At 43.6% G+C, this 27,790-nt stretch overlaps 1 protein-coding gene across 18 annotated transcripts in view; it reads right to left on the bottom strand.

Annotated features, from left to right (window-relative positions):
- Window positions 1–27,790, bottom strand: part of tns1b (tensin 1b) — a 116,271-nt gene that overhangs the window by 35,419 nt on the left and 53,062 nt on the right. For 14 of the 18 annotated variants that reach the window (XM_007552239.2, XM_016671578.1, XM_016671581.1 and 11 more), the window contains exons 4-9: window positions 14,420–14,458; window positions 6,036–6,077; window positions 2,345–2,394; window positions 1,189–1,360; window positions 523–573; window positions 324–446 (exon numbers count right to left, since the gene is read on the bottom strand). In XM_007552239.2, coding sequence (XP_007552301.1) covers window positions 324–446; window positions 523–573; window positions 1,189–1,360; window positions 2,345–2,394; window positions 6,036–6,077; window positions 14,420–14,458 — 477 coding nt within the window. Of the gene's footprint in view, window positions 1–323; window positions 447–522; window positions 574–1,188; window positions 1,361–2,344; window positions 2,395–4,228; window positions 4,498–6,035; window positions 6,078–14,419; window positions 14,459–25,715; window positions 25,988–27,790 lie in introns of those variants that run through there. The other 4 variants (XM_007552248.2, XM_016671589.1, XM_016671582.1 and 1 more) reach the window with 4 other exon arrangements.

Here is a 27,790-nt window from a genome sequence, read left to right as displayed (position 1 = left end):
AATTGCTCTTGGATGTCGTTTTTATTGGCGCCAGATGAGTGCGGCTCGCCACAAAAGTTTAACGTGAAGCAACAACAGGGAAATATTGGTCAAGTTGAGATTTTATGGCACTGTTGAGGGCGAAAGAGTAAATAAAGCTGAGCAGCCATGATGACGGTTCTGATTGTGTTTTCCTAAGCCTGCGAGTGGAACCTGACCCAAACAAACACCCCGCCCTGTTCCACCAGGACGGGCATCAGCACAGAGCCGCAGCTGGAGCCCAGAGAGCAGTCCCCAGCCCCCCCTGCTGTCTGCAGAGGGAACTGCACCCAGCCCAGCCTCACCTTGTTGTGGATCACCACCACGTTGTGGCTGTCCGCGCTCAGCCACGTGTCCATGGCCTTACAGATGCTGCAGATCTTATCCAGAGCCGGAGCGTGGTGGTCAGGCCAGCCGAAGTCCAACACCTGGGAGGGAGGAAGAGGAGGATAAGATGAAGAGCAATCAGGATGTGGGAGAGACGAGTGGAGAGCAGAAACTCACCTTCGGATTGAGCTGACTGATGTCATAACGCTTCTCACTGAGGTTGAAGAGCTGAACATAAACAAAGAAAATATTAACGGAGGAGTTTTGACACATTAGAGAGACAAACTAATTTAGTTAAGTTTAGATTTTTTATATCCTAGTTTTGTTAAAATCCTTAAAAAAATCAAAAGCATCTGCTTAGTTTAGTTTAAGATAATGCTAAAGCACATAATGCTAAAGCACTACATGAACATGGCTTTACCAGAAGCTAATGCTAAAGTGCTGCCATGTGTCACAAGGAAAACGTGATGAGGCCCCTCAAAACGATTCCGAAATGTGAACCTTTCCAAGCATTTCTTGAAATAACTCTCCTGGTTGGTTATGTAAATGCTAAAGCGCTAAGCTAAAAATTAGCTCTGCAATTAGCAGAAGGTGGAAACATCTCCAAATGTTAATGAACTAGTGGCGTGGATCTCCATGACAACCATCAGATGCTACCTACAGGCTAACCGCTGCTTGGAAAAAGCCTTTCTTCCTTCTACCATCACAAACGTAAAGGTGTAGTTTGCTGGACTTTAGCGTTAGCCGAGTCTCAGAAAATGTTTCCACTGGTCGAGTTTGGACAGGAACCGTTCATGATGGCAGCTGGACATGAAGCTGAAGCACATGAGTGAGTTCTGGTACCAGGTAGCTGTGTCCGTGTTTGGAGCGCAGCATGGAGGCCACCTCCCTCAGGTTGGCGGCGTAGCTCTGCTCCTCCACGCTGCTGGGGAACGACACGGAGATGATCCGCTCTGTGATGTAGATCAGGTCCAGCTCGTAGCCTTCGTCCAGCGCCTGGAGGAGACTCGCGCTCCTGCAGGCGGACAGCACAGATCAGAGGTTAGCAGCGCTGCCGCTCGCTCACATTCCTTCACCTCAAACATCCTAATAAGGAGAAGGCAGAGCCTGCAGCATAAACACTGAATCCACGGCGACATCAGTCACTTCCTGCAGCTGATCGCTGACGCACCGTGCGGCCGCACAGCGAGAGGGGATTCAGAGAAATGTGAGTGCCTCACAAGTTCATCATGTGATGAAGGGAAGGATTCTGAAGGGACGGCTGGGAGTCAGATCGGGTCAGTTACACGAGTCAGAGGAGAAGAGAACCAGAACTGACTAACCGGGTCGTTTAGTTTGAATTAATCTGACAGAACTCAACAGAGTAACAAAACCTAAACCTTTTTTTACAGGTCCAATGTCTAAATTTGTCCCTGACGGTTCCATCTTGTTTAATTCTGCAATATTTAACCTAAACAGGTCTCAGTGCTGCCCTCATTGGGTTGAATGTTGGTACTGCAGTTGGATTTTCTTACTGGTTCCAGCGTCACTCAGCCCCACATTCTGGTATAAAACCAACTCGCCCCCTGGTGGCGAGTCAGGAGGTGGAGTAGCAGCCTTGCTAGCATTGATTGTTAGCGTTACTAAACTTTGCATGTGTGATTCATTTCTGATGTGCGTCGCCTCTCCGGTTTGTAAGCTGCTGTTTTGAAAAAAGTCGCCAGATTTATTGCTAGTCACTTTGTTGAAAGACTGAAATCTAGAAACTTTTCTCAGTTTTCATTTTGTTTTGTTTTTTTCTTAAAACGTTGCTAAGCGATCACTGGTTCCTTTTTGTAAAAAGTTTCTCGATTTGTCACAAGTAGGTTTTGGAAAAACAATCGCTGCAAAGTGTCTGAAGTCAACAACTTTATTCCATCAAACATTGCTTCCTGATCTTTATTTCTCCATTTTTATCACCATTTGTTGAACAGACTGATGAGACGAGTGAAACTGTCCGTCAGACTGAGAGCAAACCCACCTGGACGCTCGTCTCCGTGACTCCACGCTCTTTGAGGATTTCGTTGAACCCTGAAATGACAGAAAACCAACAAACATCAGAAATCTGAGATAAACGCTTCGATCTAAACTGATGAACTGAAACCTGATGGGAGAGAAACAGAGAATCTGTAGAAAACATGTCAGAGACCCGAGCTTCACCAGAACCAGAACCAGAACCAGAACCAGGAGTTCTGATCAGTTCGGTCTGATCTACTGGGAGGAAAACCTGACTAACTGGGACTGGAGGAAACACAGCAGGAAACTACAGAATTTACACAACTCAAACCTTGAAGGGAAAACGGTTCAGTTCAAGGATTTTCCAGGATTTCAAAGCAGGGAGCTGAGTTTCTACAGGGTCTGGAAAAGTCTGGAAAACCATCCAACCAATTATCCATCCATCCTGATCTTCACTTGGACTCAGATCTCTTCTCCTCTTACTCAGTAAAGTTTTGCAGTTTACAGCAGTAGAGCCATCTAACAGATCAACTTCCTGTTTCTACAGGAAGTTGATCTCCGCCTGCAGCTCTGATCTTTACGGTTCTCCTTCATGGTTCAGTCAGCAGATCAGAGCGAAACTCTGCTGCAGTAAAAACCTCAACATGACGGAGACCATGAGCCTGTGTGTGTGTGTGTGTGTGTGTGTGTGTGTGTGTGTGGCTTCTGGTTCACATGACGTGTTCCTGCAGCAGCAGGGAGGTTTGGATCTGGAGGTGGCTGACTGTGTTTGGCTCCACTGAATCTGACAGACATGGAGGCCCGGGAGGCCCAATCCCCCCTCCCCCCCGTGGGGGGCGGGGTCACATGACCCTGAGGGGAGAGTGGGGGGGGTGGGGTTAACCCCCTGTGCTCCTCCAGCAAACTGAACCCATCTGCAGCAGCAGGAAGATCTCAGAGTGAAAAACGATCCGAATGAGGAGCTGGTTACCATGGAGACCATGACGACTAACCAGTCCGCTCCCTGAGATAACCAGATAAAACTCCCAGTTTGGCTACCAGGTTCACGATAAAAAGAGAGAAACATCATCCTGTTTCAAAACTCTGAAATCCCCTCAGACTGATTTTTACCTCCATCGTTTATTTGCCAAAACTGTTGTAACTCAGAAGCAGCTGCTGGTCCCACATCATGACTACCCCACCGCTCTACCCAGAACCTGATCCACTGTTTCCATAGCGATCGGGTCTTCTTAAATAAAGGCCCGTAGAGCAGAAGGTTTCCCATGAGAAGCAGCCAGAAGATCCTGACATTCTGCAGAGGAACGTCAGGAAAGCAGCATTCCTCTATTCTGATGATTACAGGAAAACTCCCGGGGGATTCATGGGAATCTGGAGATCCAGGCGATACGCTCTAATGAGGACATTCCTGCAGTCCGAGCCACAGCATAAAACAGGCATTTTTAGGCGCTTCGGACTGCGTGGGTTTGCTCCTGCAGTTCCCACAAAGCTGCAGCCGAACCGGGCAGGCACAGAGCAACCCGATCGTTAGCCCCAGGCTTCCAGCATGGAGAGCAGCTCTGCTGGCCTCTGAATGGAGCTTTTTATGAGCCACAACGTTTCAATCAAAGTGCAGCCATGTGGGTAAGTAAAGGAAATCAAACTTTCACTGTCTGGGTTGTAAAAACGTAAAGCAGCAGAAACCATCGGGGCTCCCTTAAATCCTGAAGCTGTGGCGGTTAAATCCGCCTCCAGGTCGACCGGCCCGGCAGCGGGACAGACGTGAATCCTGGAGAGGCGGAGGAGGTGGGACCAGATGAGAACCATCTGGAGGCCGACTTCACAACCAGCCCAACAAATTACACATCAGAGACAGAGCCGGAGGTTGGAGGAGAACCGAGCCGAGCCGAGCCGCGGCCCGGCTGCATCCTACCTTCCTGAAGAGGTGACCTGTGCTCCAGCGCCATGCCCCCCTCAGGGAGGACAGCCGCCGCCGCAGAGAGCCGCCGCGGTTCATCTCCGGCGCAGCACTGAACTTTCCTCCGGAGACCTCTCCCTTTTCCCTCTCAGCCCAGTAGAAAAAAGTTCTAATTTTAGGCCAGCCGGGCCAAGCAGAACTCCTCCGCCCCTCACGCTCCGTCCTCCCTCCCCCTCCAGCCAGCTCTGCCCTGATGCTCAGCCTCCCCGCCTCCAAAGCTCCCCCCCATGCTTGATCACATCAACATCGTTTTCTCTCCATGAATCTGAGGATCTGAGCTGCTGGGGATCAGAGGTGGAAAGTGAAGCAGAGAGGAGGCGAAGCGGTGGAGTCATGAGGCAAAAGCGAAGCCGGTGCCCGCCTGACGTCAGCGGTGGAGCGACCCGAACTCGCTGCCGCCGCCCTGCAGGACGCATCACAAGCAGAACCTCTAGTTGTGTTTTCTGCTCCCAGTTTGGATCGAGGCTAAAAGTAGAAAACCTTGTTTAGAAACTGAGAGGGCGCTCCAGTCTGGGCGAAGTTCGGAAATGCCGATAAAAGCGACCACACACACAAACAAAGACAAACCGTGGGACTCTGCTTTGGAAAGAAACCGCCAGAGGAAAACGAGTCCAAACCAAACAGAGTCTGAGGATCCAGGATGTGAGAAACCCAGAGCTGAAGAGCTCCTACAGATCACAGCAGGATCCAGGATTTATTTGTCTCATCAGCTAATAACCTGATTTTACTAGTCGAGGTTTGGATGTCGGATTATGAAGTTCATCTGCTGCACATTTCTGGAGTAACGAGGATCAGAGACTTTAGCGATAATAAAAATGTTCCTCAACGATCTAAAACTTTAACCTGCAACATCACTGCTCCACGCTCATAAAGAAAATATTTACAATTTTTTTAAAAATTAGAGCAAAAACATGCATAAAAACTAAAATAACTGATAAAAGTAGCAAGAAATAAAATAAAAAATAACAAAATAATGAAAAATAATTGTAATAATATAAAAATAATAATAGTAATAATCAATGATAATTTTGATAGCAAAATAAATACAATAAAAATAAAAAATATAAACCATGTTAATGACAACACTAAAAATAGTTTCAGAAACAATAATCCATCCATTTTCTAACACCTTGTCCCCAGTGGGGTCAGGAGGAGCTGCTGCCTCTCCAGCTGACGTTTTGGGTGTGAGGCGGGGTCACAGGTCGCCTGGACAGGTCAAGTTTTTGGAAGTCAGAGAACCGGAGAGAACCCACCAGGCACAGGGAGAACATGGAGACTCCATGCAGAAAGACCAGGCCGGGAATCGAACCCAGAACCTTCTGCTGCAAGGCAACAGCTCTACCCACTGCACCACTGTGCAGCCCGAAATAATAATTATAATAGTGAAAACCAATAACAGTAATAAATAGATAATAAGAAATGATACTTATGATACAGAAAAAAATAAAATCCATAAAAAACATTAAAGAATAATAATAATAAAGTAAATGATAAATAATAAATTTATTATAATGATTTTAACAATATAGAATACATATTAAACAGATAAAAAAGTCATAAAACAATAATATGAATATAAAATAATAAAAGTTAATACAAATAATTTTAAAAATTTAAGCTGGTAAAGATCTCAGCTCCATGATTCCTACATCTGTTTCTTCAAACTGATCCGTGAGAAGAACTGATTCATGGACGGCCTAATCCAAGTAAAGAGTGGATGACAGCAAGAACAAAGAGTCAGCGAAGGCACGTATGGACTCACCATGGTGTCTACATGCTTGAGAGCGAGGCTGCTGCTCGGAGCCTGAGGAGGAGCACAAAACGGAAAATCATCAACATGAGACACAAAAACTACAAAAACTACAGCAACCAGGAAAACTACAAAAACTACAGCAACCAGGAAAGCTACAGCAATCTTTCATTAGCTCATATCTAAGAGCCGCCGCCGGTGGCGGTGGCGGCCATGATGTCACTCAGTGAGTCAGACTCATTAATCTCCCAACTGGACAAATATTTACACAAAGAGACAAAACCACCGAAATCAGCCAAGACCAGAGGATCCACGGCCTTATACAGCAACGGACAGAGAGAGAGGGGCGAGCGAGAGAGAGCGATAGACAAAGAGAGAAAGGGAGACGGGGGACGGAGGGAGAGAGGAAAAGCTTCCTGATCATCATCCTGCCTGAATTCTGACCAACTTTTGGGTTTTTGGAATAAAACGGGTCATCAGGGTTTAGATTATCCATCAGAATCAGCTTCCATCTCTGGGCTGAACTCGGCCATCCAGAACCAGAACCAGAACCTGTATCTGACCATGGCATGATGTCAGTATCGGATCAGATGTGAAGCTAAAGCCAGCAGCTGCTAACCTTAAATAAATTATGGAGCTACATTATGGCTAAGAAGTTTATTTTAAAAAATAAATAAAAGTGAAAAAAATTGTTTCAATACTTTGAAAAAACATCTGAATCTGAACAAAACTCAAAAAATGAAAAAGATTTGTAACTAAATAATCTTTTTTTTGTTGCAAAAAGTCATTTTGAAACTGAAAAAAAACTGAAAAACTGAAAAAAGTGCAAAAAATTGGAAGTCAAATAAATTTGAAACTGAAAAAATTTTTAAAAAATATTTTCAAGACAAAATTTTTTTCTCAGTGTCGTATAATTTTTTTTAACATTTCTTTTTTAAACAAACATTGTCCTCAATGTAGCTCCATAGATTTCACACATCAGTAGATCTAGGTGTTAGATCTGGGCGGAGCCTGTTACAGAGGCTGTGATTGGTTGAGCAATATTGTCATCTTCGAAGAAAGAGATGCTTGTTTTGGTCCAACATTGGGAGTGGTGGAACCGTCATACGGTTACCGCAGCAACCGGGACGCAAACAGGAAGTTGCCTTACATTTTTGTAGCTGCTCTTTGCATTTCACCAACATTTACAGCCAAATCATCTGAAGAGTCCCCAGCAGCCACTTGATTATCTGTAAATTCTCTGGAAGTTTCTAACATGTTTGGTGTGTCGCAGGCAGCAGAGCAGCCGCCTGCGTCGGCCCGCAGCATGACCTGCCTCTGCAGGGAGCCGCAGCATAAACAGACAGAAGTCAGGGGGTAAATTAAAGTCTGACCCAACGGCCGAGAATACCCGGCGAACGCCCAGATGAAACCGCCGGCCTTCGTCCCTTCAGTCCTGGAAAGAGAGCCGCTGTGCCTGCAGGACGCAGCGGGCTGCTGTTAGCGGCGCTAAATGCAGCCTGCGGCGCGCAGCCACAGGCATCTCTCACACACACACACACACACGCACACACACAGCCTGTTGTGTGTTTATGCAGCAGGACCAGCCGGGTGCTTCAACGTGCGTTTCCTCTTTGTGTAATTGCAGCCAGATGGCCGGAGGAAGCGTCAGCGCGTTGGAGCCGACAGCATAAAAACTTTGTTTGGTCCACAATTGGAGGAAAACACAGGAAGTTTTAGTTCACGTCTTCAGAGTTGAATCATTAAGAATATTCTAGTTTAAACATCTGAAAGTTTAGGTTTCAGTCAGTCGATGAAAACGACTTGAATCAGAAAAACTAAAAACTGGAGGCTTGACTCGGACCTGAGCCCTGAGACTCCGGTCTCTCAGCGAAAGGAAGCTGGTCTGTGAAGGGATGATATTGATTATTAGTAATGTTGGGGGATTATTATGGGATGCTATCGATCATAGCAACCTGTTCATGCTAGCTTTAGCTCCATAGTTACGACCAACTGAACGGCGTGTTAAATGACTCATTTCAGAGCCAACTTTTATCGGGTTCAAACGATGAAGAGTTCAAAGCTGGAAACGCCTCGTTTTATAGAATGAAGCCAAATGAGAATAAAACGTTGCACTAGCGTTAAAACACTGCCTTACCATTAAAACGCTGCATTAGTGCTAAACCGCTGCGTTAGCGCTAAAACACTGCCTTACCATTAAAACGCTGCATTAGTGCTAAACCGCTGCGTTAGCGCTAAAACACTGCCTTACCATTAAAACACTGCGTTAGTGTTAAACCGCTATGTTAGTGCTAAACCACTGCGTTAGCGCTAAAACACTGCCTTACCGTTAAAACGCTGTGTTAGTGCTAAAACGCTGCACTAGCGCTAATACTTTGCATTAGCGCCACAGTTACTTCCTGTCCTCAACAGAAACATCACTGATTACAAAGACATAAATATTTCAGTGACTTGATTCAGAAATGAGTTTTCTGTGCAGTCTCAAGATTCTGTTTAAATTATTCAAATGACAAAGGAAAAGATGACTTAAACAAAAAACATTTGATTTAAACAAGTTTCTAAGGTTCCACAGGTTAAATTTAAACAAAAATAGGTTTCTGCATGAAATCTTGCAACTTAAATTATCTGGCGTTAGCCTGGCGCTTTTTAAATAAAACATTTTTTAAATAATTACTGTATTCAAAATATAATTTTACAAAAAATTAAGCAGACTAAAATTGATTTTGATCATTTTGACTTGATTCATTATCACTAAGACTAGAAATTCTGATTCTCTGCAGAGAATCAGAGAATCAAATTTTATTTAAAATAAAATTTTATTTATTTTAAATAGATTCTCCACTGATTTGCTTCATTATAATGACAGATGATGTGGAAACCATTCAGATCCGAGGGCGCCATCTTCTGTTTGCACCTGCTGGCAGTCCAGCAGGTGCTGGCAGTCCAGTTCAGTCCAGACCGGACTGAACTGGAACGGATCCAGTCCGTTCCGGTCCAGTCCAGACCGGAACGGACTGGACTCGTCTGGTCCAGTTCGGTCTGATCCAGTCCAGTCTGGTCCGGTCCAGTCTGGTCCGATCCAGTCCAGTCTGGTCCGGTCCAATCCGGTCCGGTGCAGTCCGGTCCGACCCAGTTGGTCGTATTTATCCAAACCCCTGAGTCGACTGATTTTCACTTTAAAACTGATTTTAGTTTCTGGTTAAAACAAGTTAAAACAAGTTGCTCTATATCTGGTTCTGAAGCCGATTTTAAATCAGAAAATTGTGAAAAATGTGATTTTTACTGCAGCAGAGCAGAAATCAGAAGCACAGCCCCTAACATGTGGCTGCTCCTTCAACGAGCCGGTCCGGTTCTCTGGAGTCGCACCGCGGCCGTAAGCCGAGTCAGCTGAGCGTCAGCTTCTCATGTCAGACACTAAAAATAACGACTCAGCCAAGAAAACTTGGGTTTTTATCTCCTCTGATGGAAACGGCTGAGAACAGAAACATCTCTGTCTGGCTGACCCGGTTCTGCTCCGAGTTTCCAGAACTGAACTGGGAGATTCAAACCGCCAGACCGGACCAAAACGTTCAGATAAACTCTGATAGACAATAAAAGCTTCTGAGGAGGAAACCAACTTCACTTCCTGCTGGAAGGATTCTTCAGCTGCTGTGATGCAGGTAACACTTTTTCCTTCCACTGAACTTTCCATGTGCATTCCTAGAAATGGCGTTCCCCACAACATTAAGCTGAATTTATTATTCGCATTGCAGAGATAAATAAACTTTTTATGATGTTTATAGTTCTGAGTAAACAATGTTTGGATAATTATTCCCTCTGGTTTGTTTTACTTTCACACATTTCTTATTATATGACATTTTATTTTGATAATTGGTTTAAAAGGCTGAAAAACGGTGGCCATCTTGAAAAATGGCAGTCATCCTGAAATGCTAATGGGAAATATGAGAAACATATGACCTGAATGTTTATGTTTGTGTTCATACTAAACAGATTTTTACAGTAATAATCTGCTTAATGAGCCAAGCGCACCGCCTCCATATTGCGCCCCAACCCAGCACAGTCCATCTTTTAAACCCCTTTCATGTCAAATCCTATTTTTTTGGCCACTTAATGAACTAAAATGTGTTTAAAGTGACAGCATCCTGTAACCATGGCAACAAATCTGTTGGGCGGGTCTCCAGATATTTAAAACTGCAGGAAGAAAAAGAAACTCCATAACCAGTCTGGTGCTGGAGGTAAACAGGAAACCAGAGAGGCAGGCTGCGCCCTCTGCTGGAGAGATGAAGGAACTGCATGTTTGCTTCAGAGGCAGCGCGGGACACAAAGCGTTAAAAAACCAAACAGGTTGTAAATGTTTCCAAAATGAAGCAACAGAAAAGCTTCACTGATTTTAAACTAGATTCACTTTAATTCTCTGATTAAAGTGTTTGGTTCAAACACTGCAGGGAAAAACTCAACAGACTCAACTTCCCAGAATTCCCTGTTCTTCTATTTAGAAACGAAGTTCAGCAGGGAGATACAGCAAAAGGTACTACAGCTGGAAAGAGAGAGGGAAAGGACAAGAAAAGAAGGGATAAAAGAAGGATAGAAGGAAGAGAAGAAGCAAGGAAACAAGGAAGGGAGAAAACAAGAAAAGGAGAGGTCAGAAAAAAGAGGAGGGAAGGAAAGAACAAAGGACAAAAGGAAAAGAAAGGACAACAGGTAGGAAGGAAGTGTAAAGAGAAAGAAAGGAAAAAGAAAGGCAGCAAGGAAGGAAGAAAGGAAGAACAGAATGAGACAAAGTAGGTAGAGAACAGAAGACAAGAAAAGGGACCAAAGAAAGAGAGGAAACAAACAAGGAAGGATGAAAAGAGAGGAAAGGAAAAAGAAAGAAAGAAAGATAGAAAGAAAGAAAAGATAGAAAGAAAGAAAGAAAGAAAGAAAGAAAGAAAGAAAAGAAAGAAAGATAGAAAGAAAGAAAGAAAGAAAAGAAAGAAAGAAAGAAAAGAAAGATAGAAAGAAAGAAAAGATAGAAAGAAAGAAAGAAAGAAAGAAAGAAAGAAAAGAAAGAAAGAAAGAAAGAAAGAAAGAAAGATAGAAAGAAAGAAAGAAAGAAAGAAAGAAAGAAAGAACACCTCTGTTGCGATGGGGAATAAATCTGGAAGAACAGATGTTTTCCTTCCCTCTTTTCTTTTCCAGAAATCTCTGACACTAAACTTTCCTCTGTTTTCCAGGCAGTAGAAATGATTCTCATCTCTTTAAACTTTTGGGTTAATTTAATCAGAACCAGAACATCTGACTGCAGATCCTAACCGGACCTGTTCTCCGTTCCGGTTCTGGTTTTGGTTCTGGTTCTAGCTGCAGAAGGAATTCTGTTGTTGCATTTTTGGCAAGAAATTTTTGATTATCTGATTTAAAAGAATGAAATTATTAGTTAACTTGCATATTTGAATGCATTTCTAATATTGTATAAAATAAGTTGAAGAGGTTAAATGATTATTCTGATTAGTCATCAGAATAATTAATTAGTAAAATAATCGTTAGCTCCAGCCTGAAAGTTGAGTAAACATCTCTAGTTATTACTCTGTTATTACAGTATGTTCTGTAACTATATATTTATTCATTTAAAGTAATGATTTGATTCTAAGTTTAATAATGGAAGTAAATGCACAGAATTTACTATTTCTACAAAAATACATTTTACTATTCATTTCCATTTCTTAGCTGCCTAGTGTCGCAAAAAAGCTGCATACCTAAACTTAGAGATAACTTATCATTTTGGTGACATGTTTACTATTCTGACATATCAGATGTAGAAGTATTAATAAATATATCTATTGTTAATGTTCTACTTCCTTGAACCAGCTGTACTTCACATTCTGACCACCAGATGGCGGCAGAGCGCTTCTGTTAGTATACTCAGTGTGAGAAGGAAAAGTATCAACCAACATCTGTGGTATTTATGAACCACCATTGTGGCATTCTCTTCATGTAATGAATGTAATGAAGTGTAAAAGCCCAAATCCAGGAAGAAGATTCCAGAACCAGAACCAGATTATTCTTTCCTGGTCTCGTCTTGAGCGTCAGAGTGCAACACTGACACCACATCATTCCTGCTGGTCTTCGTTTTAGCGCCACCCTTCAACACGACGGCCCAGATTCTCTTCTGAAGATTCATTTGTAATCTCCCCGTCTTTAAAGCAGGACTGCTGGCTTGTGGTTGGTTCTAAAGTCATTCTAAATGTCAGGTTTTATTTTTTTCCAGGATGGTAGGAATTCCCACCATGGCTGCTGCGAATACTGCTGGGATCAGGATGACCTGGAAAACGCTGCGGATAAATAACTTTTGTGGCTAACGCAAGAAAAAAACTGAGAACATATTTAATTTCTTTTATGATCAGCTGAATCTGAATCTTCTGATATTAAAGTTATTTTGTGTCCAGATGTAGCTCATCCAAATCCCTGGAATTTTGAGGATTTAGAGGAGAAAAGAATCGCATTCCCTGCCAATATTTTCCCTTCAGGAAGGTAAAATATGGCGGCTGTAGTCAGACGGCACCTGAACGCATCACTAAATCATCTCTGCTCCGGCAGCGAGAGCAGGAATCTGCCAAACAAGGAGCGGTGGGAACGCCGTGGAGACGCAGCGCGTCATCCAGCTCCTGTTGCATGCTGGGAAGTGACAGATACTGTAAAAGCACCAGGAATGTCTGACTCATCTACATTACGCAGAAAAACACCAAACTGAGAAATTCCCAGCTGTTCTCATCATCCAGACTACATGTAACACGTCCAGGTTCTGTACGACCCGTCCTGGTTCTGTTTGACCCGTCCAGGTTCTGTACGACCTGTCCAGGTTCTGGTTCTGTACGACCCGTCCTGGTCCTGGTTCTGTTCGACCTGTCCAGGTCCTGGTTCTGTACAACCCGTCCTGGTTCTGTTCGACCCGTCCTGGTCCTGGTTCTGTACGACCCGTCCTGGTTCTGTTCGACCCGTCCTGGTCCTGGTTCTGTACGACCCGTCCAGGTTCTGGAAGTTTCTGGTCGGTTTAAGGACTAACCTGCTCGGTTAGCTCTGGTTGGTTTCCGGAGTTTAGCTGCCAGGTGGGTCCCTGTAAGACGCTTCGGACATTCGCTTGGTTTTCTGGTTGAGTCTGGGGACCACAGCTGGACCAGCCAGTGTAACATGGCTGCTAGTGTAGAGCAACCAAGTCCAGCAGAGATTGAAGAACTAAAGGTGTCTGGTTAGGATTAGTCAAACTGGCAACAGGTCAGGTCTTCCATTATTCAGGAATCTGTTTTACGGGTAATTTAGGAAATAAAACATGCAGGTCAGGTTCAGACATTAAATATGAAAGGTTAGGATCAGGCAACAATTTCCTGGATACTAATTTGTCAATGCCCTCCTGGTTAGGATTTACACAAAACTAAAGTGACAATAAATGCAGAAACACATTAATGATGAAGCAGCTGCTTATGTTTTGGCATAAAGAAAAACTTGGAGTTAGAAATGCTTCCTGGTGGGACAACGGTTTCACGGTTGGGTTTAGACCACAGAGGCAGTTGTTAAGTTTTGGCCCAGGAAGCGCTTGGGTCCGGTTTAGTCATCACTAAACAGCGTCATTAGCGTTAGGCAGCAGATTTATGGGAAGATTTAGGGATGAGAACTTAATGTTTGTTGGGTTTCAGCACAAAAACACAAGTTTAAGGTCAAGCAACGACTTTCAGTTTGGATGAAAATGACCGGGCTTGGATTGGTCCGTAGTCTCTGTTTGGGGTTTGTAAAACTATTTAACTGTGATGAAACACCAGTTTCCTACAAACGTTCCTGTTCTGGTTTGGTGTGTAAATGACTTGAGGGTTGCCCATCAGTTTTATCAAGTTTAGGGACAAAACGTTATGATTAGTCAGCAGATTCCTGGCAGAGCGGTTTATGGTTCCCGTTTCCTTCAGTATCCATGATGAACAGAGAATATTGCCGGTTTGGTTGTGGGAGAGCGAGCTCAGAAAGGTAGAAGTGAATTTCACCCCCGCCTCCCTGTGCACATCTCAACCAGATGTCTTCATGCAGAAAACATCTCGAGCAAAAAGCATCTGTGAGGATAACAACATGTTCCTGATTAATTATGGCAGCTTTTATTGAAAGAAAACCCAGACGTTTTTTCTGTAAGGGCAGTAAAGTGCAGGGGATATTTGCTTTGGTTTGTCAGGCACCCAAAACCACTTAAACACACAACATGTGAGGAATCCCATCCAAGCCCAACACGGCTTCTTAAAGCCATACCAAAAAAGGCAACGCAGCCCGAGTCCTCCTCACTGCCTCCTCTCCTACTGACGCCGCGTTACACTCAGGCTGAATTCATGCTTTAGCAACACAAAACATCAACAAAATGAGGAACAGTCAAAGTTCAGACTCACCAGCTCGTAGTTTGTAGCTGGAACACAAGAAGACGACACCTGGAAACAAACAGAAAGCCCATTGGTCAGATCCTCCTCTGCGATCAGACCAATGAGAAACAAGCAGAGGGTTCAAAATGTCTGCCGTTCATCAAACATCTCATTTCAGGTCAGAATCACTAAACTTACTTCTATTTGGTAAAGCAGCAACATTTTTAATCTGACTTTCTTCAGATTCAGAAGTTCACTTACATTTGGTCAGAATCAGGCTGCATGACTTCAAAACTTTTAGCTTCTGATTGATCAAAAAAAACTTTAACTGATGTTTGGGTTGAACTGAAAGTCTTTTACTGCTTCAGGTTCTGGTTCGACCCAATGGGAAAGTCAAAGGAAATCAGACGAACCAGCTGCTCCAGTCCGGTCCAGTCCAGTCCAGTCCGGTCCGGTCCAGTCCAGTCCAGTCCAGTCTTGTGCTCCGGTCAGGTACAGACATGATGGGAACGTTTGACCATCGTACCGCTCGGGAACGAGACGGTTCTGGTCCAAAATGTCCAAATCGTTTCCCGAACTAAAGACCAAGACCCTGTGAAGATGCTGGTCAATAATTAATCGAGCAAAATGCTTGATGACTAGGATCAGTTGGAACGATTGGTTGATTGAATTGACGTGACTTTAAGTGTCTTTAGAGGACATTTGTTATTGATTGGTTCTGTATAAGTAAACTGGACTGAATCGGAGCGAGTCCAGCAGAAACATGAGCTGAAAGGCCGCTCAGCGAGGAAGAAGCCGTTACTACGACAGAAACATCCAGACCTTTGTTTTTAGAGACGTCCTGGTCTGATGGTTGATGTAAAGACCATCGTTACATTCAGAGGAAGGAGCTATCCTCACTGTGACGTATGGTGGCGGCAGCATCATGCTGTGGGGATGTTTTACTGGTGCACTTCATAAACTTGACAGCATCATGACGAAATAATGGGAAGTAAAAGCTTGGGCACAGATGGACAAAAGCCCAAACTCTGACCCAGACAGGTGACAGTCGTCACAAAGCCTCGGTCTCCGTCCGGTGGAGAGGCTGTGAGGAACATTAACCCAGTTCCAGCGGTTCTGTCAGGAGGAATGGACCAGAACTCCAGCAAACTGGGAGAATCTTCTGGCAAAGGTTTGACCCAATCATCCAATCATTTCTGATAATCAAATAAAGTTACAAAACAAATCTTAAAAAATGAAAATAGGATTAATTCTGGTGATTCTAACAAACTAAAAACAAGAGAAATTTGTTCTGATTTCACTTCAGATTGAGGGAACAAAGGTGGCTGTGTCTTTATGTTGAGTGTATGTAAACTTCTGGTCAGTAACAGTCAACATCACTGATAACAAATGAATACAGATAAAAATGTTTGTCTTATACTTTGGCGCCAAAATGCGTTGATGTGTCTTTAAATGTCTGGCGCCCTCCGGTGGTCAAAAAGCAGCTTTGATGTTTTCATTTTCTGTCAGTTTTTCTCTTCCTGTTTATTTTCTTTCTTCCGGTTTTCCATCTCCTTCGTGTTTTTTCTAACAGACCTACATGATACTGAGCCAGAAGGCCTCATGATGGCCCAGTTGATCCGATTAGCACCCGGCTGCGGTCCAGGTCGTCCCATGAGCTCAGCGTCGCCATAAACAGGAAGAACTCAACGATAATGGCTTTTAACCGGGACTGAAATGATAGAAAAAGATGGGATCCATCCTGATGAGGATCCATGCAAACAGGATGTTTCCTTCCCATCAAACACTGGAAGAAAAAAATCCTGCAAACTTCATTTCCAGCAGTTGGAGGTTTTATCAGCGGCGGCTGAGAGGAGTCGACGGTTTGATGCTCCTTTAAAACCGTTTTTATGACTCCAGCAGGACGGACCTGCAGCTTTCCCCAGGCCTGCTCTCATCTCCTCTATCCGACACTAATCACGTCGTTGCATGAACGCACGGCTGCAGAAAGCGACGCGTCTGCTTAGTGCTGCTGCGGCGCATTCCTGCTGAGATGGGATGAAGTCTGAAAACCGTCCAGCAGACAGAGAGGTGTTCACCAGGTGCTAAGACTAAAGCACAAATCATACACATTAGTTCTGCTATAAACATTAGCTAATGCTAAAGGACTAGCCCAATACGGTGTATAGCAGAAGCTTATGCTAAAGTGCTAATGTCAACCATGTTATCCTTCTTGGTGATTCACTGTTTCCTTCCACTCAACTTTCTGAATACTCATGTTTTCTGAGGCACTGAGGTTTTCATCATCAAGTAAATTACAGTGAACTTTTAAGCCAAATAAAAGTTTTACTGATTTTTTGAAGATATAAGTTCAAGCAGCTTCACCTTTAGCTAAACGTAGATGCAGCTTGGACGACATGAGAAAAAAAAGTTTTATCTGATGTTTGTCACCAAACTTCAAACATTGAAAGCATCACTAATAAAACCCCCTGAAATAACCGTCCAGCAGCACATCTGTCCAACGTTAAACGGTGATCCAAAGGAAACCTTTAAGAGTTGATCAGTGTTATGGATCAGCAGCGCTCAAAGGAAACCAGGTGGAAACGGGCAGCAGGTGAAGCTATAGCAGCAGGAAAACCACCACACAGAAACACGTGAGTCACTTCTGTGTGTCTTCATGGCTGCTCCTCCGTCTGGATTACAGGAATGCTCTCTCTAAACAGGAAATGACCCTAATCACATTCTGTGTTTCTGCTGGAGGAGCCGCTGCGCTTCGGTTTGAGACGCGGAAACACCGTCTCCTTCCATCATGAGCTCTGATCAGCAGATGATGGCATGCATGTGGAATGGACGCAGTATTTACGTCCATCTTAAAGTTATTCCTGAATAAGTCGGCTCTTATCGCAGCGGACTCAGCAGGTCTGCTCTGTGTTTCCATGTTTGCACGGCGCGCCGCTGACAGCCCATCCACCTGCAGAAAGCAAACCATCACAGGCCGAGATACCGACAAAATATTTACAGTATCTGCTTACACGCCTGCAAGACAACAGGATCCAGGCTGAGGTGACGGGACAAAAAGCAGAGACAACAGAACTAGGAGTTGTTTTGACAAACTAAACGTCTCCCTGAAGCAGAGAAATCTAAGAAATCCACATGAAACAAAGAGAAGAAACTGGAGCAGAACCAGGAAAACCAAGCAGCAGCTGGGACTGAAGCAACGCTTAAGGAAAACATGAAGGTTACTGGAACTGTAAATAGTTTGTATTTATGTCAACATTCACCCAATCACTCATCACTAACAATTCTTTGTTCCTGTCATCAAACATTTCAGCTTTTCTGGGTTTTCTATAACAGAATCCAAGATGGCAAACAGGGGGTTGAACACAACCAGCCTGAGTCCAAGACCCAACTGCAACCAACTGACCAAAAACACAGAAAAAAACCAAACCTACACAAACGACGCCGCAAAGCCCAGAAAATTTCAGAAAAACCTGCAATAAACAGAACAAATGCAACAGAAAAATTCTGCAACTAAACTCATTCCAGAGAATGAAAGTGCTCCAGACCACCAGGGGGAGTAAACTGTCAAAATTACTTCAAAGTTTTCCATCAATGTTTAGAAAAATGCCAGAAAATATTTGGTTAATTCATCCCCCTGATTGGTTCACTGACTTAAAACTTAATGAATGTTTATTATTAGTGTATTATAAGGATGTTTTTACCTAAATTAATGAAAGAAAATACAAACTAAGCACAACAACAATTTACTATGTATTTTTGCAAAAAAAAAAAAAAAAAGGAAAATTTTAAATCAATAATACATTTATTCAATATTTACTAAATAATTTCGGAGGTTTAACTCTCTTAAAATGTAAATGTTGTTCCTGTTTTTTATGTAGAGAAGCATTTTGGTATCTTGGACCATTTAACCAGGATCAAACCCAGAGCGGCTGAACCGCGACCAAACCGGAGGAAACCAAAGTGTGAAAAAGACTCCAGAATAAAACCTTCAGCTAATCTAATCTGAGAAATCTGTTGGTAGACACAGTCAATCAGATTTAAATTGAAGCATGTGAGTCACCCATGACCAACTCATGATTCATGGCAGCAGCATGGCTCTGAGGACGACCCCTCAGCAGCTTCAGAGGTAAACGTCTGATCTTCAAGTTATTGGAAAATAGATTTAATGAGGAAAAGAAGTTATGAGATTCTGTGATGATCAGACCAAGGTTTCACTGGCTCGCTGCTCATGGAGCGTTTTCAACGTCTTGGAAGCTATCGGCTTAAAAATTGACAATTTTTTTCTGGTTTCTGCTTGAAAATGTCTGATGTTTTGCAGAATAACAGGAAAGACGTCCTAAAATGTTTCGTTTTCAGTAGTAAAACTTCCTTTAGCTACAGCTATAGACTGTACTTAGGCTACAGTCATTTAGACAGAGTTAGCATGTTAGCTTCATGCTCCAAATGCTGATAAGGTTGCGTTTCTATACAACCAGGAGTAAATAAAGAAAATATTTACAGCTAGAGAATACTACTTCCAGTTTTACATTTAACATAAGTAAAACTTCCATTAGCTATAAAACTGTTTAGACTCCAGTCAATCAGAAAGTGTTAGCATGTTAGCTTTATGCTCCAAGTACCAGCCATTTTAGGCTCCTCATTTATTACTCCCATTAAATATGTTGGGGTTTATTAATAGACATTACAGTCATGAAGCCAAAGAAAGTAAATTACAGAGAATGTGTCCAGATGGAACCACACAGGGCCTTTGTCCCGGCGCTGTGGTGCGTTGGGAGGAGGAACGCACGCTGATGCTTATCGGCTGTATTCAAATGAGTGTAATATAATAAGGGATAATTGTGTTGCTCCATACCATACATACTTATGTTAACAGTGTTAAACAAGGCCCCATTTCCTGTAGACAAACGTCCGTGTCAGCCGTGTTCAGCCTCACATGAAGCAAGCTTCCTGTTAGCCGCTAACACACTCCAGATACAGCCGGCTAATGGGATTTATGTCATTCTGCAGGTCTAAATACGTATAAAGCCCTCTGCTCATGATGTGCTTTGTTCCAGAAACCTGTAACACATCGATGATAAACTGACTCATTAGTTAGTTAATGCCGCAGAGCTTTGCTGTGAGCAGAGAAACGGTTAGCGTGCAGGTTAGCTGGTTTCACTGAGGACAGGAGAGCGATGCCAGGAGGCTAAAAAATCCTTCCTGGATCTGAACTCTGGCAGCACAAACACATCGCTGCCCTGAGAGCTTTCATGTTTATCCAGATCTTTGCATCTGGCAAGGCCCAGCTCAAGTATTCGGTGTGTAAATTCAATTTGTGAAGTGTAACTGGTACCAGAGGCTCCTCTGGGCCCGTCACGGCTGACTGTGCAGGCGCCAATTCTTATATCATCAGAACCCGACGCAGCGCTGAAAGTAAGTGTCTGTGTGACCAGGCCATCTCTGGCAATCACTGCTTTAGGAGTCTTAAGGCTTCTACATGTAATCTCAGTTGTCCAGATCGCGTTTCGCCATCCGTCAGTTCCTGCCTCTTTAAACGGCGCTTTTCCTCCAGAGCAGATCGGTCTGTGGGAAACTTATGGCTTCTCTGCGTCCCTGAAGGGAAACTTTTGGAAAGCCTCATATTTATTGAGCGTAATGGAGCAGAGGGCATGAAAGCGACGGAGTCCAAACACTGTTCCCCGTGTCTGAGGGAGTGATTTACGTCCCTACACGAGGAGCTCTTGTGCGTGTTTGCATTTGTTTCTGTTTTATCTTCGTTTCGGCCATGATGGCCGCTGCCTTACTGGGATGTGTTTACAGCACCAGTCAGCTCCAGTTTGTTTCCAGAGATCTGCATTGATTCGGTAAAAGCCATTAAAGCAGAAAGACTGAAATAAATAAACCATCAAGACACTTCCAGGAATGTTCTGGGTAAATTTATGAGAAGAGATGCTTTTTTATAATAATCCCAGTTTTTTTAAGTATATTTTTCTACTTGAAGCCCTTAAAGATCTGATTGGTCCAAACGTTCCCAACAGAACCTGCAGGTTTACAGTTTGGAGCATGGATTAAAAAAATGGTGATCAACTTTTCGTTCATTTCAGCCATCCTTAAATCCAAGCTGTTTGGTATTTTTATTCATTTAATTCATTAAATGGGTCTGAACTGCGTTTTGGTGGCGTCTTGGTTCTGGAAACCGGAGCCGGACTCAGCAGTCCTGAACCGACAGACAGCCGGTTCTACTGTTCTTTGGGTCCACACCTGTAGTGAAGGTCCTGTCCTGCTTCAGCAGTCATTTTACAGCCGAGAGTCAGACTACCGGCAGCTGATTCATTCGTTAAGAACAGCAGGTTTAACCGAGAGGTGCGGCGAATCAGGGGTCAGGAGGTCACATATGGCGTCCTCCAGCTGTACCTGAAGGTTTGTGATTATTACTGAAGTCACTGCAATGACGCATTGGAACTGTCCTTTAACTGGCCAACAACTGGTTCCTGTGTCCTCTGGTCGGTGGTTGGACAGAACCTCACACAGGTCACAGTTCATGCACCAGTTACCCAACATGGGTCACTGGTTTTTACTAGCTGGTTAAAATTACAACGTTCGCCAGGTGAAAACGTGCAGCAGACACATGAATGATGCAAACAAAACAACTAATGCAAATGAAAATGCTTCGACTTCAGGAGATTGAAGACAAAATGCTACAAATAGCAAAAACATCAGCGAGTGTAAAACCCCTCCCACCCACCAGGGGGAGACTAGAGTCTGTAATATTCAGGAATACGCCGATAAATCAGCACAAATTTCAATATCTGGGCTGATATGTGATCAGCATCAATAGATAATATGTCTGACACAATATTGAATAATTTCAGTGAACTCCAATCCAGAACCGCAAAGCATTCTGGGGGATGTAAGCAGAGGAAAGGCTTCATTCACGCTTTGGGTGCCTAGCAACAGCCTGTGGTAAACATTTTCAGGTTTACCACTGCGCCTCATAACAGATTAATATAAAAACACGGCCTGAGAGGAAACGGAGAAAACAGGAAACGCATCATCAGTTTGCCAACATTTCAGATATTTAAAACTAATCAATAAAACTAATCAATAATAATCAATGAACAGCTTTGCAGCCATATTGATCAGTCCTTGTCCAGATTTCTTCTGGACATCCTGTCTTTACTGGGAGTCTGGTCTCGTTTGATTTGGTGGTCGACTCCCCCTGGTGGTCTGGAGGATTTCTGTTTTATACTTCCTGTTTTTGGTGCATTCTTTGTTTAATTTGTTTTTGTCTTTTATAGTTTGAATGATTCATGTGTTTCACATCATGTTTACACCAGTGAATCACCATAGAAGATAAACGATCATAAGGAAAAAAAAGTAAATTTAAACCTAGATAGTTGTGAGGCTGCAGCACCGACTCTGCAGCATTTAGATCCATTTTTGGCTCGTTGGTCTCGTTCTTATGGATGCATCTTCACTGAACCTCAGGTTAATTAAACAGACAGACTCCCTGTTTTCCTGATGCATGAGGAGTTTCCTCCTGACCTCTGGTACCAGATGTTCTGATTCAATCTTTCTCTCCAATTAATCAGCGCTGCGCTGCGCTTCCAGAACAAACATCACTGCCAAAAATATTAATAATCCATCGTGGAGAACAGGACCACAGCTGCTGTTTGCAGGTCCGGACAGGCTGGAGGAGCATTATGGTCTGATTTCAAACATCTGATGAAGAGAAAACATCGGCATCCAGGCTGTGTAACAATGCAGAACTTTCAGCTCGGCTTCCCGTCTTCCTGCCGGCGAACCCAATCAATCAGCCATAAAAACCCAAACAATATGGCGGCTAAAAGCACGGAAACCAGACTGCTTTCCCCGACGCTCCAGTCCTGATAAGAGAAGAAAGAAAACAGGTTCTGTTCTCCAGCCGGAGCCGCCGGCCGCATGCTTCACATAGCATTCACATGGAGGAGAAACGGACCAGTCCAAGTATCAATCTGCCAGGATATTCAACAACCTGAAGGAAAGAGACGGATAATCGCCTCACTAATTCCCACAGGGGGCGCTAGAGGTTCTGCTGTTTGTCATTATGACTGATGGAGTCACAAGAAATCCCATCATCATCAATTGTTAATTTATAAACTGATAATAATGACATTTAACTGTTTGATTAATATTCAACAAGGGAATACATGAAACCTTTATCTTCTCACCTACAAACTGCGAATATAAAATTAAAAATTACACTCAAATCCTGAATGATTCACTGATTAATCCAGCAAATGCAAGTTTTAACAATTTTTCTAATTCCTGCAATATTTGCATTGAATTTCCACAAATAAAAACACTAATGGTTGATTCACACCACATCTGTTCAGCTCAATCCAACTCCAGTCCGTTTGCCTAGAAAGTCTGGTCCGGTTGGTTTGTGTGAATGCTAATTGACCTCTGACCTCTGGTCCTCCAAACCTCGGTCTGGTTCAGTTGAAGTGAACTCTGGTTTGGTTTGAATGTGAACGCCAAGCGGACCAGTGAAGTGGACTACCGTGCAGGGCATTCTGGGTAAATAGATCCAAAACAAAAGAGCTAGCCCAGCTTTTGTGGGACAAATGGCTAAATGTTTTAACGTTTTAATGTTTGAAACGTCCCAAACTGCCTGTACTGTTGAATTGTTAGTGTTACTATTGTCTTTGTTCTTTCTTTGTTCAATAAGCGTATCAGTAAATATTAAGTTTGAAAATATGCAGCCTAGTGACACAGATCACACTTTTTTATGTGACTGGTGTCCTAAAGAAGCAATTTGGAAAGCTGGATTTGTGTTTGTGGAGCCATAAAGTTACCTAAAAAATGAATTATAAACAGTTATTTTTGTTGTTATCACAACAGTAGCAATAAATGGTGAAACACTTTGGGTCTGTCTGGTCCATACAGTGCTGGGACAGCAGCTTCCTGCTGAGTAGCTGCTGCAGCGCGTCGCCATAAACACAAAGCTTCGCTCTGTTGACTGGATGCTATTAATTACACTAAAAGCTGGAGCTCTGGCACCGCTGCAGCTTATTTATGTGAGCAAAGACCTGCAGGTTGCCAACATGGAGCCCAGAGGACGGTGGGTGGATCGGACCTCAGCGCGCACAGTACAGAACCAACGCACAAAAATGATAATTAGCTAATTAAAGACATGCATTTAAACCTAATTACTCATTAACAGAAGCTGCTCAGCCAATGAGACGATGGTGGCTGAAAAACAAAAAGCTTAGCTTAACAGACAGTGATGCAAGCAGTTAATCTGTGTCTGCAAGGACTGAAACACACACACACACACACACACACACACACACACACCTAGCGCAGAAGCATTACATCAGCAGAGGAGCATGAAACTCCACGCTGGTGTGTTTTTTTTGGTTTTGAAACGGTCCATGAACCGCTGCTTTATCCCAAATCCCAGACAGGCGGTCAATCCACTCACACCTTCCTAAACGGCCCCGCTCCTCGTCTTCCTCCGCCTGATGAAGAGTCCACACGCTGAAGGCCCGTTCCCACACACACACCGAGCCACTTTTTTCAGAAGGTTACCCCCCCAAACACATGCAGGGGGTGGAGAGGATTCTGGTTTTATTTGAACATTAACTTACAGCAGGATGGCCTCCAACCAAAATAAGAACTTTAGTTTGATCCCAGTTGCCAATTTACTTTCTGATGTTTATTTCATAAAATAGAGTAAAGTTCATAATACTGATAGTTTCAATATGGCCGCTCCTTGTATCAACACTAGTAAGCTGTGGTGAAAGCATGTTTATTTTATAAAACACAGTGAGGGTGTGTCTAAGATCAATGTTACATAAATGGCTGCAGCTCACAGTGTTTGCTTATGGAAAGTGACGCTGAAAACGTCGGTAGACATCAGGAACCACGGCGTTTTGGGCGCCGCCATTTTGGAAACCTGACGTCTCCCGACGGCTACGTTACGTCAGAGGCAACTGGAACGCAGCGTAGCTTAGTCAGGCTCCAGATGCTAGCTTTAGCATTGTTAACGGCTAATCGTTAGCATGATAAACTCTTTCGAAATGGAGGCTCCTTCGATGCTTCTGTCACTCAAACAAGACATTTTTAATCATTTGATTCCTTCAGCAGAAAACAAGTTTCTTACTTAATGAGATTAACTTAAGCTAGAAATACTGCAGCAGAAACAAAATCCGTTCTGCTCTGATTCAAGGAGAAGCTGGATGCTGGTTCTGTCTACCAGGTCAAGACGTACGTCTAGTTGGACCAGTGCTGTTTTATCTGACAGAGACTGGATTGGGTTTACATACAGATAAATTAAAAAACACCATTATCAGCATACAGTTTGATTATCTTAGGCTTAAAATTATGAAATGATTTATTGTATCAGGTTATCCAAAATTCTTACTCGAAGTTTACGTTAGATGTCTTTGCATTCCCACCGGTCTGCTTAGTCCAGTTTAAAGCAAGGCATTCTGGGTAAAAACAACCAAAGCAAACGTGCTAGCTCGTGGCTTTTAGCCAGAAACAAAACAGAAATCCTACAGCCGCTAAAACCTGACGCCACTGCATTTTCCATTTCTGTTTCCATTTGGTGAGGAAGGAAGTTACTCCGTGTCTTCAGAGGTTTTTGTGTCGTCAGCGATGCGGTTGGAAATATATCGGTAAATATCGGCGCTAACAGAAATGTTAGCACCGATATTTGTTCCAGTTCTTAGACAGCTGCACTAAACCCCAGTTTGACCTTAAAGTCTTTGCTGTTGGTTTCCTTTCTCCGAATCACATGATAGATAATAATAATGCCACATGTATGAATTACAGCGAGGAGAGTCAGAAATGATGCAGAAATATATGAATGAAGCGTTTAGAAGTTGGTCTAACATAAAACAGCCGTTTTGTTTCATACTGTAGGAACAAAACCCATGAATCCATGAAGATGAATTAATCTGATCTGAAAAACCCAAAAGCTGCTCCGCTCTCACAGCTGTCTCTGAACAGCTGGCCTTGCAAATCTCTGCAGGAATCTGACTAACTTTTCCCTTCAGCAGGAATAAAAAGGAGGCAGCTGGAATCCTGGGCAGAGATTTCCCCAGCGCCGCCGGGTTTCTCACCGCGGGCGGTTCGTCCCGCCGAACCGGGAAAAGTCCTTCCAGTGGAGACCACACACGGAGAGAAACCAGCCCGGCTTTACACAGCAAACACACAGATTACAGTAACTCGGCGTGAAACTCCTGAAGGCTTCGCTCTCACATCCGAACCGGTCCTTCACACCAACACAGAGCCGCTCCTGCCCAGCAAACACGCAGAACTTGATGAGGACCGGACCGGAGCAAACGGCCCTCCTCACCTGGAACACGGCCGTGGCCATCCCGTCCGGACCGCTGCGTCTCTCCGTGTCTCACTGCTGCATCGCCTTCGCCTCCTCCCGCCTGCGCCGGACGGCTGAGCCCAGATCCACTGCGATACCGTGGCGCAGCGCGGAGCCGGAGTGTGTGTGTGTGTGTGTGTTTCAGGGAGGGAAGAGTGTGTGTGTGTGTGTGCCCCTCTCTCCGCCCTCCTCCAAGAAAATGAGCATAAAAATTCCTCAGGAGTCGTAATGTGCGAGAGGAGCAGAGAGCAGCCAGAGGAGAGAGAGGCGGCGCAGTGCAGCGCTGGGAGGCTTCCTCCGCCCTCTGGTTCCGACCGATCCACCTCCTTCCACAGCCGGACCAGAACAGAACCAGACCCAGAACCTCAAAACCCAGACCAAAACATTGGAATCAGACCCCAAAACAGACCCAACATCCCCAAACCCAGAACAGACCCGACCAAATACCCAAATTCAAACAGACCCAATCAAAAAGTACCCCCAAACCTAGACCTAGAAATCTAGATCCAAACCCAGACATGAAAAGAGAGAAAGAAATTTAATTTCCCTCGTAAGGAGAAGGGAAGCAGAGGAACAGAAACTTTTCTGACTCTGATGTTCTCATAAGCTCATTCCTCATTCTCTGCTTGTTATCAGCTTCTCAGGTTACAGGTTAAATATGAGTCGCCCTCCTGCAACACACACACACACACACACACACACACACACACCATAACTCTCACTTTCTGCACAGCTGCCACATGAGAGGAACTGGCATAAAAGAGGCTTTTGACTGGACTCAGTGCAGAGCTAAGCTAACGGTCTAGAGGACGAGACTCCGGTTTAATGAGGAAACACAGATGGAAGAAAATCATTAATATTTTCAGAAAAGTTCACAAGTTTCACTCATTTAACGTTTAATTTCATAAATCTGAAAGAAATCCAGACATGTCGGCAGGTTTGGGATTTATAAAATTCTCAATCAGTTTATCGGGTAAGTAAATCTGAATTTTTATCATGCTAACTTTTTTCATAATGAAAATAAACTATCGTTTATCGTAATGATAACGATAAACTGTGCGATTATAATAACCGGTCCCTATGACCAGGACATGCTACTATGGCAACAGGTCACCTGGATGTTGAGCTGTTAGCATGTTGACTGTTCTTCAGTCAGAGGTTTTTTCAGGTTCACTGTAACACTGACTGCTGCTGCAGCCTGCAGAATAAACATCCACAACAACTCTGACGATAATTAGATTTTTTCTCTTTCGGATTAATAGATATTATTTTATATGAACTGTGGTGTGTTTATGAACTCTTCAGTGCCTGTTAGACACTTTAATAATTTTTATTTAACGGTGGGTTACTTTCTTTTCCTCAAAAACTCACATAAAAAAGTAAAACTATGACTTCATATTATTGAAATTCGCTCCATTATAAGACATTTTTCAAAGGAAATCACATATTTGTGTTAAGGTTTGCTGCTGCTCTCTGCCTCGCCTTGGAAAGGTGAGCAGAACCGTAAAACTAACAGTTAAATGTGTATAATATCCTGCTAATTAGCCTGGCAGAAACCAAAACATGGAAACTGCTGAGAGTTTGGCTTTGAAGTGGGAAGTTTCTGGTGAAAAACGGCTAAACGTTGAGCATAAAGAGGCGGAGTAATTACAGCAATCAGAAGCGTTTCAGTGGATTCCTCTCCATCCTCCCATTCTGTGGGATTTCTGCAAACGAGCCGCGAGGCTGGAGAAAACCAGTGAAACCAGTGAAACCAGAACATCTGACAGGAATCTTTATAAAATGTAAAAGTTTAATCGGCTCAGAGCCTCCTCTGCTGCTTCCCAGCAGACAGACTCAGGAATGTTTGCTGCAAATTTGCTGCACATTAAAAATTATACGTCAACATGGCCGCCGCTTTGATGCTGGCAGGAGGTAATTACATGGAAGGAGCACCTTTAACTGCAGTGTTGCTCCCAGATGTCGGGACATTTCATTCACTATTAATGACAAGGAAGGAAGGAAGGAAGGAAGGAAGAAAGGAAGGAAGGAAGGAAGGAAGAAAGGAAGGAAGG

The sequence above is a fragment of the Poecilia formosa genome, unplaced genomic scaffold (genome assembly GCF_000485575.1).
Source record: "Poecilia formosa unplaced genomic scaffold, Poecilia_formosa-5.1.2 Scaffold47, whole genome shotgun sequence".
Taxonomy (NCBI): domain Eukaryota; kingdom Metazoa; phylum Chordata; class Actinopteri; order Cyprinodontiformes; family Poeciliidae; genus Poecilia; species Poecilia formosa.
This window is presented reverse-complemented; position numbering and strand designations above follow the sequence as displayed.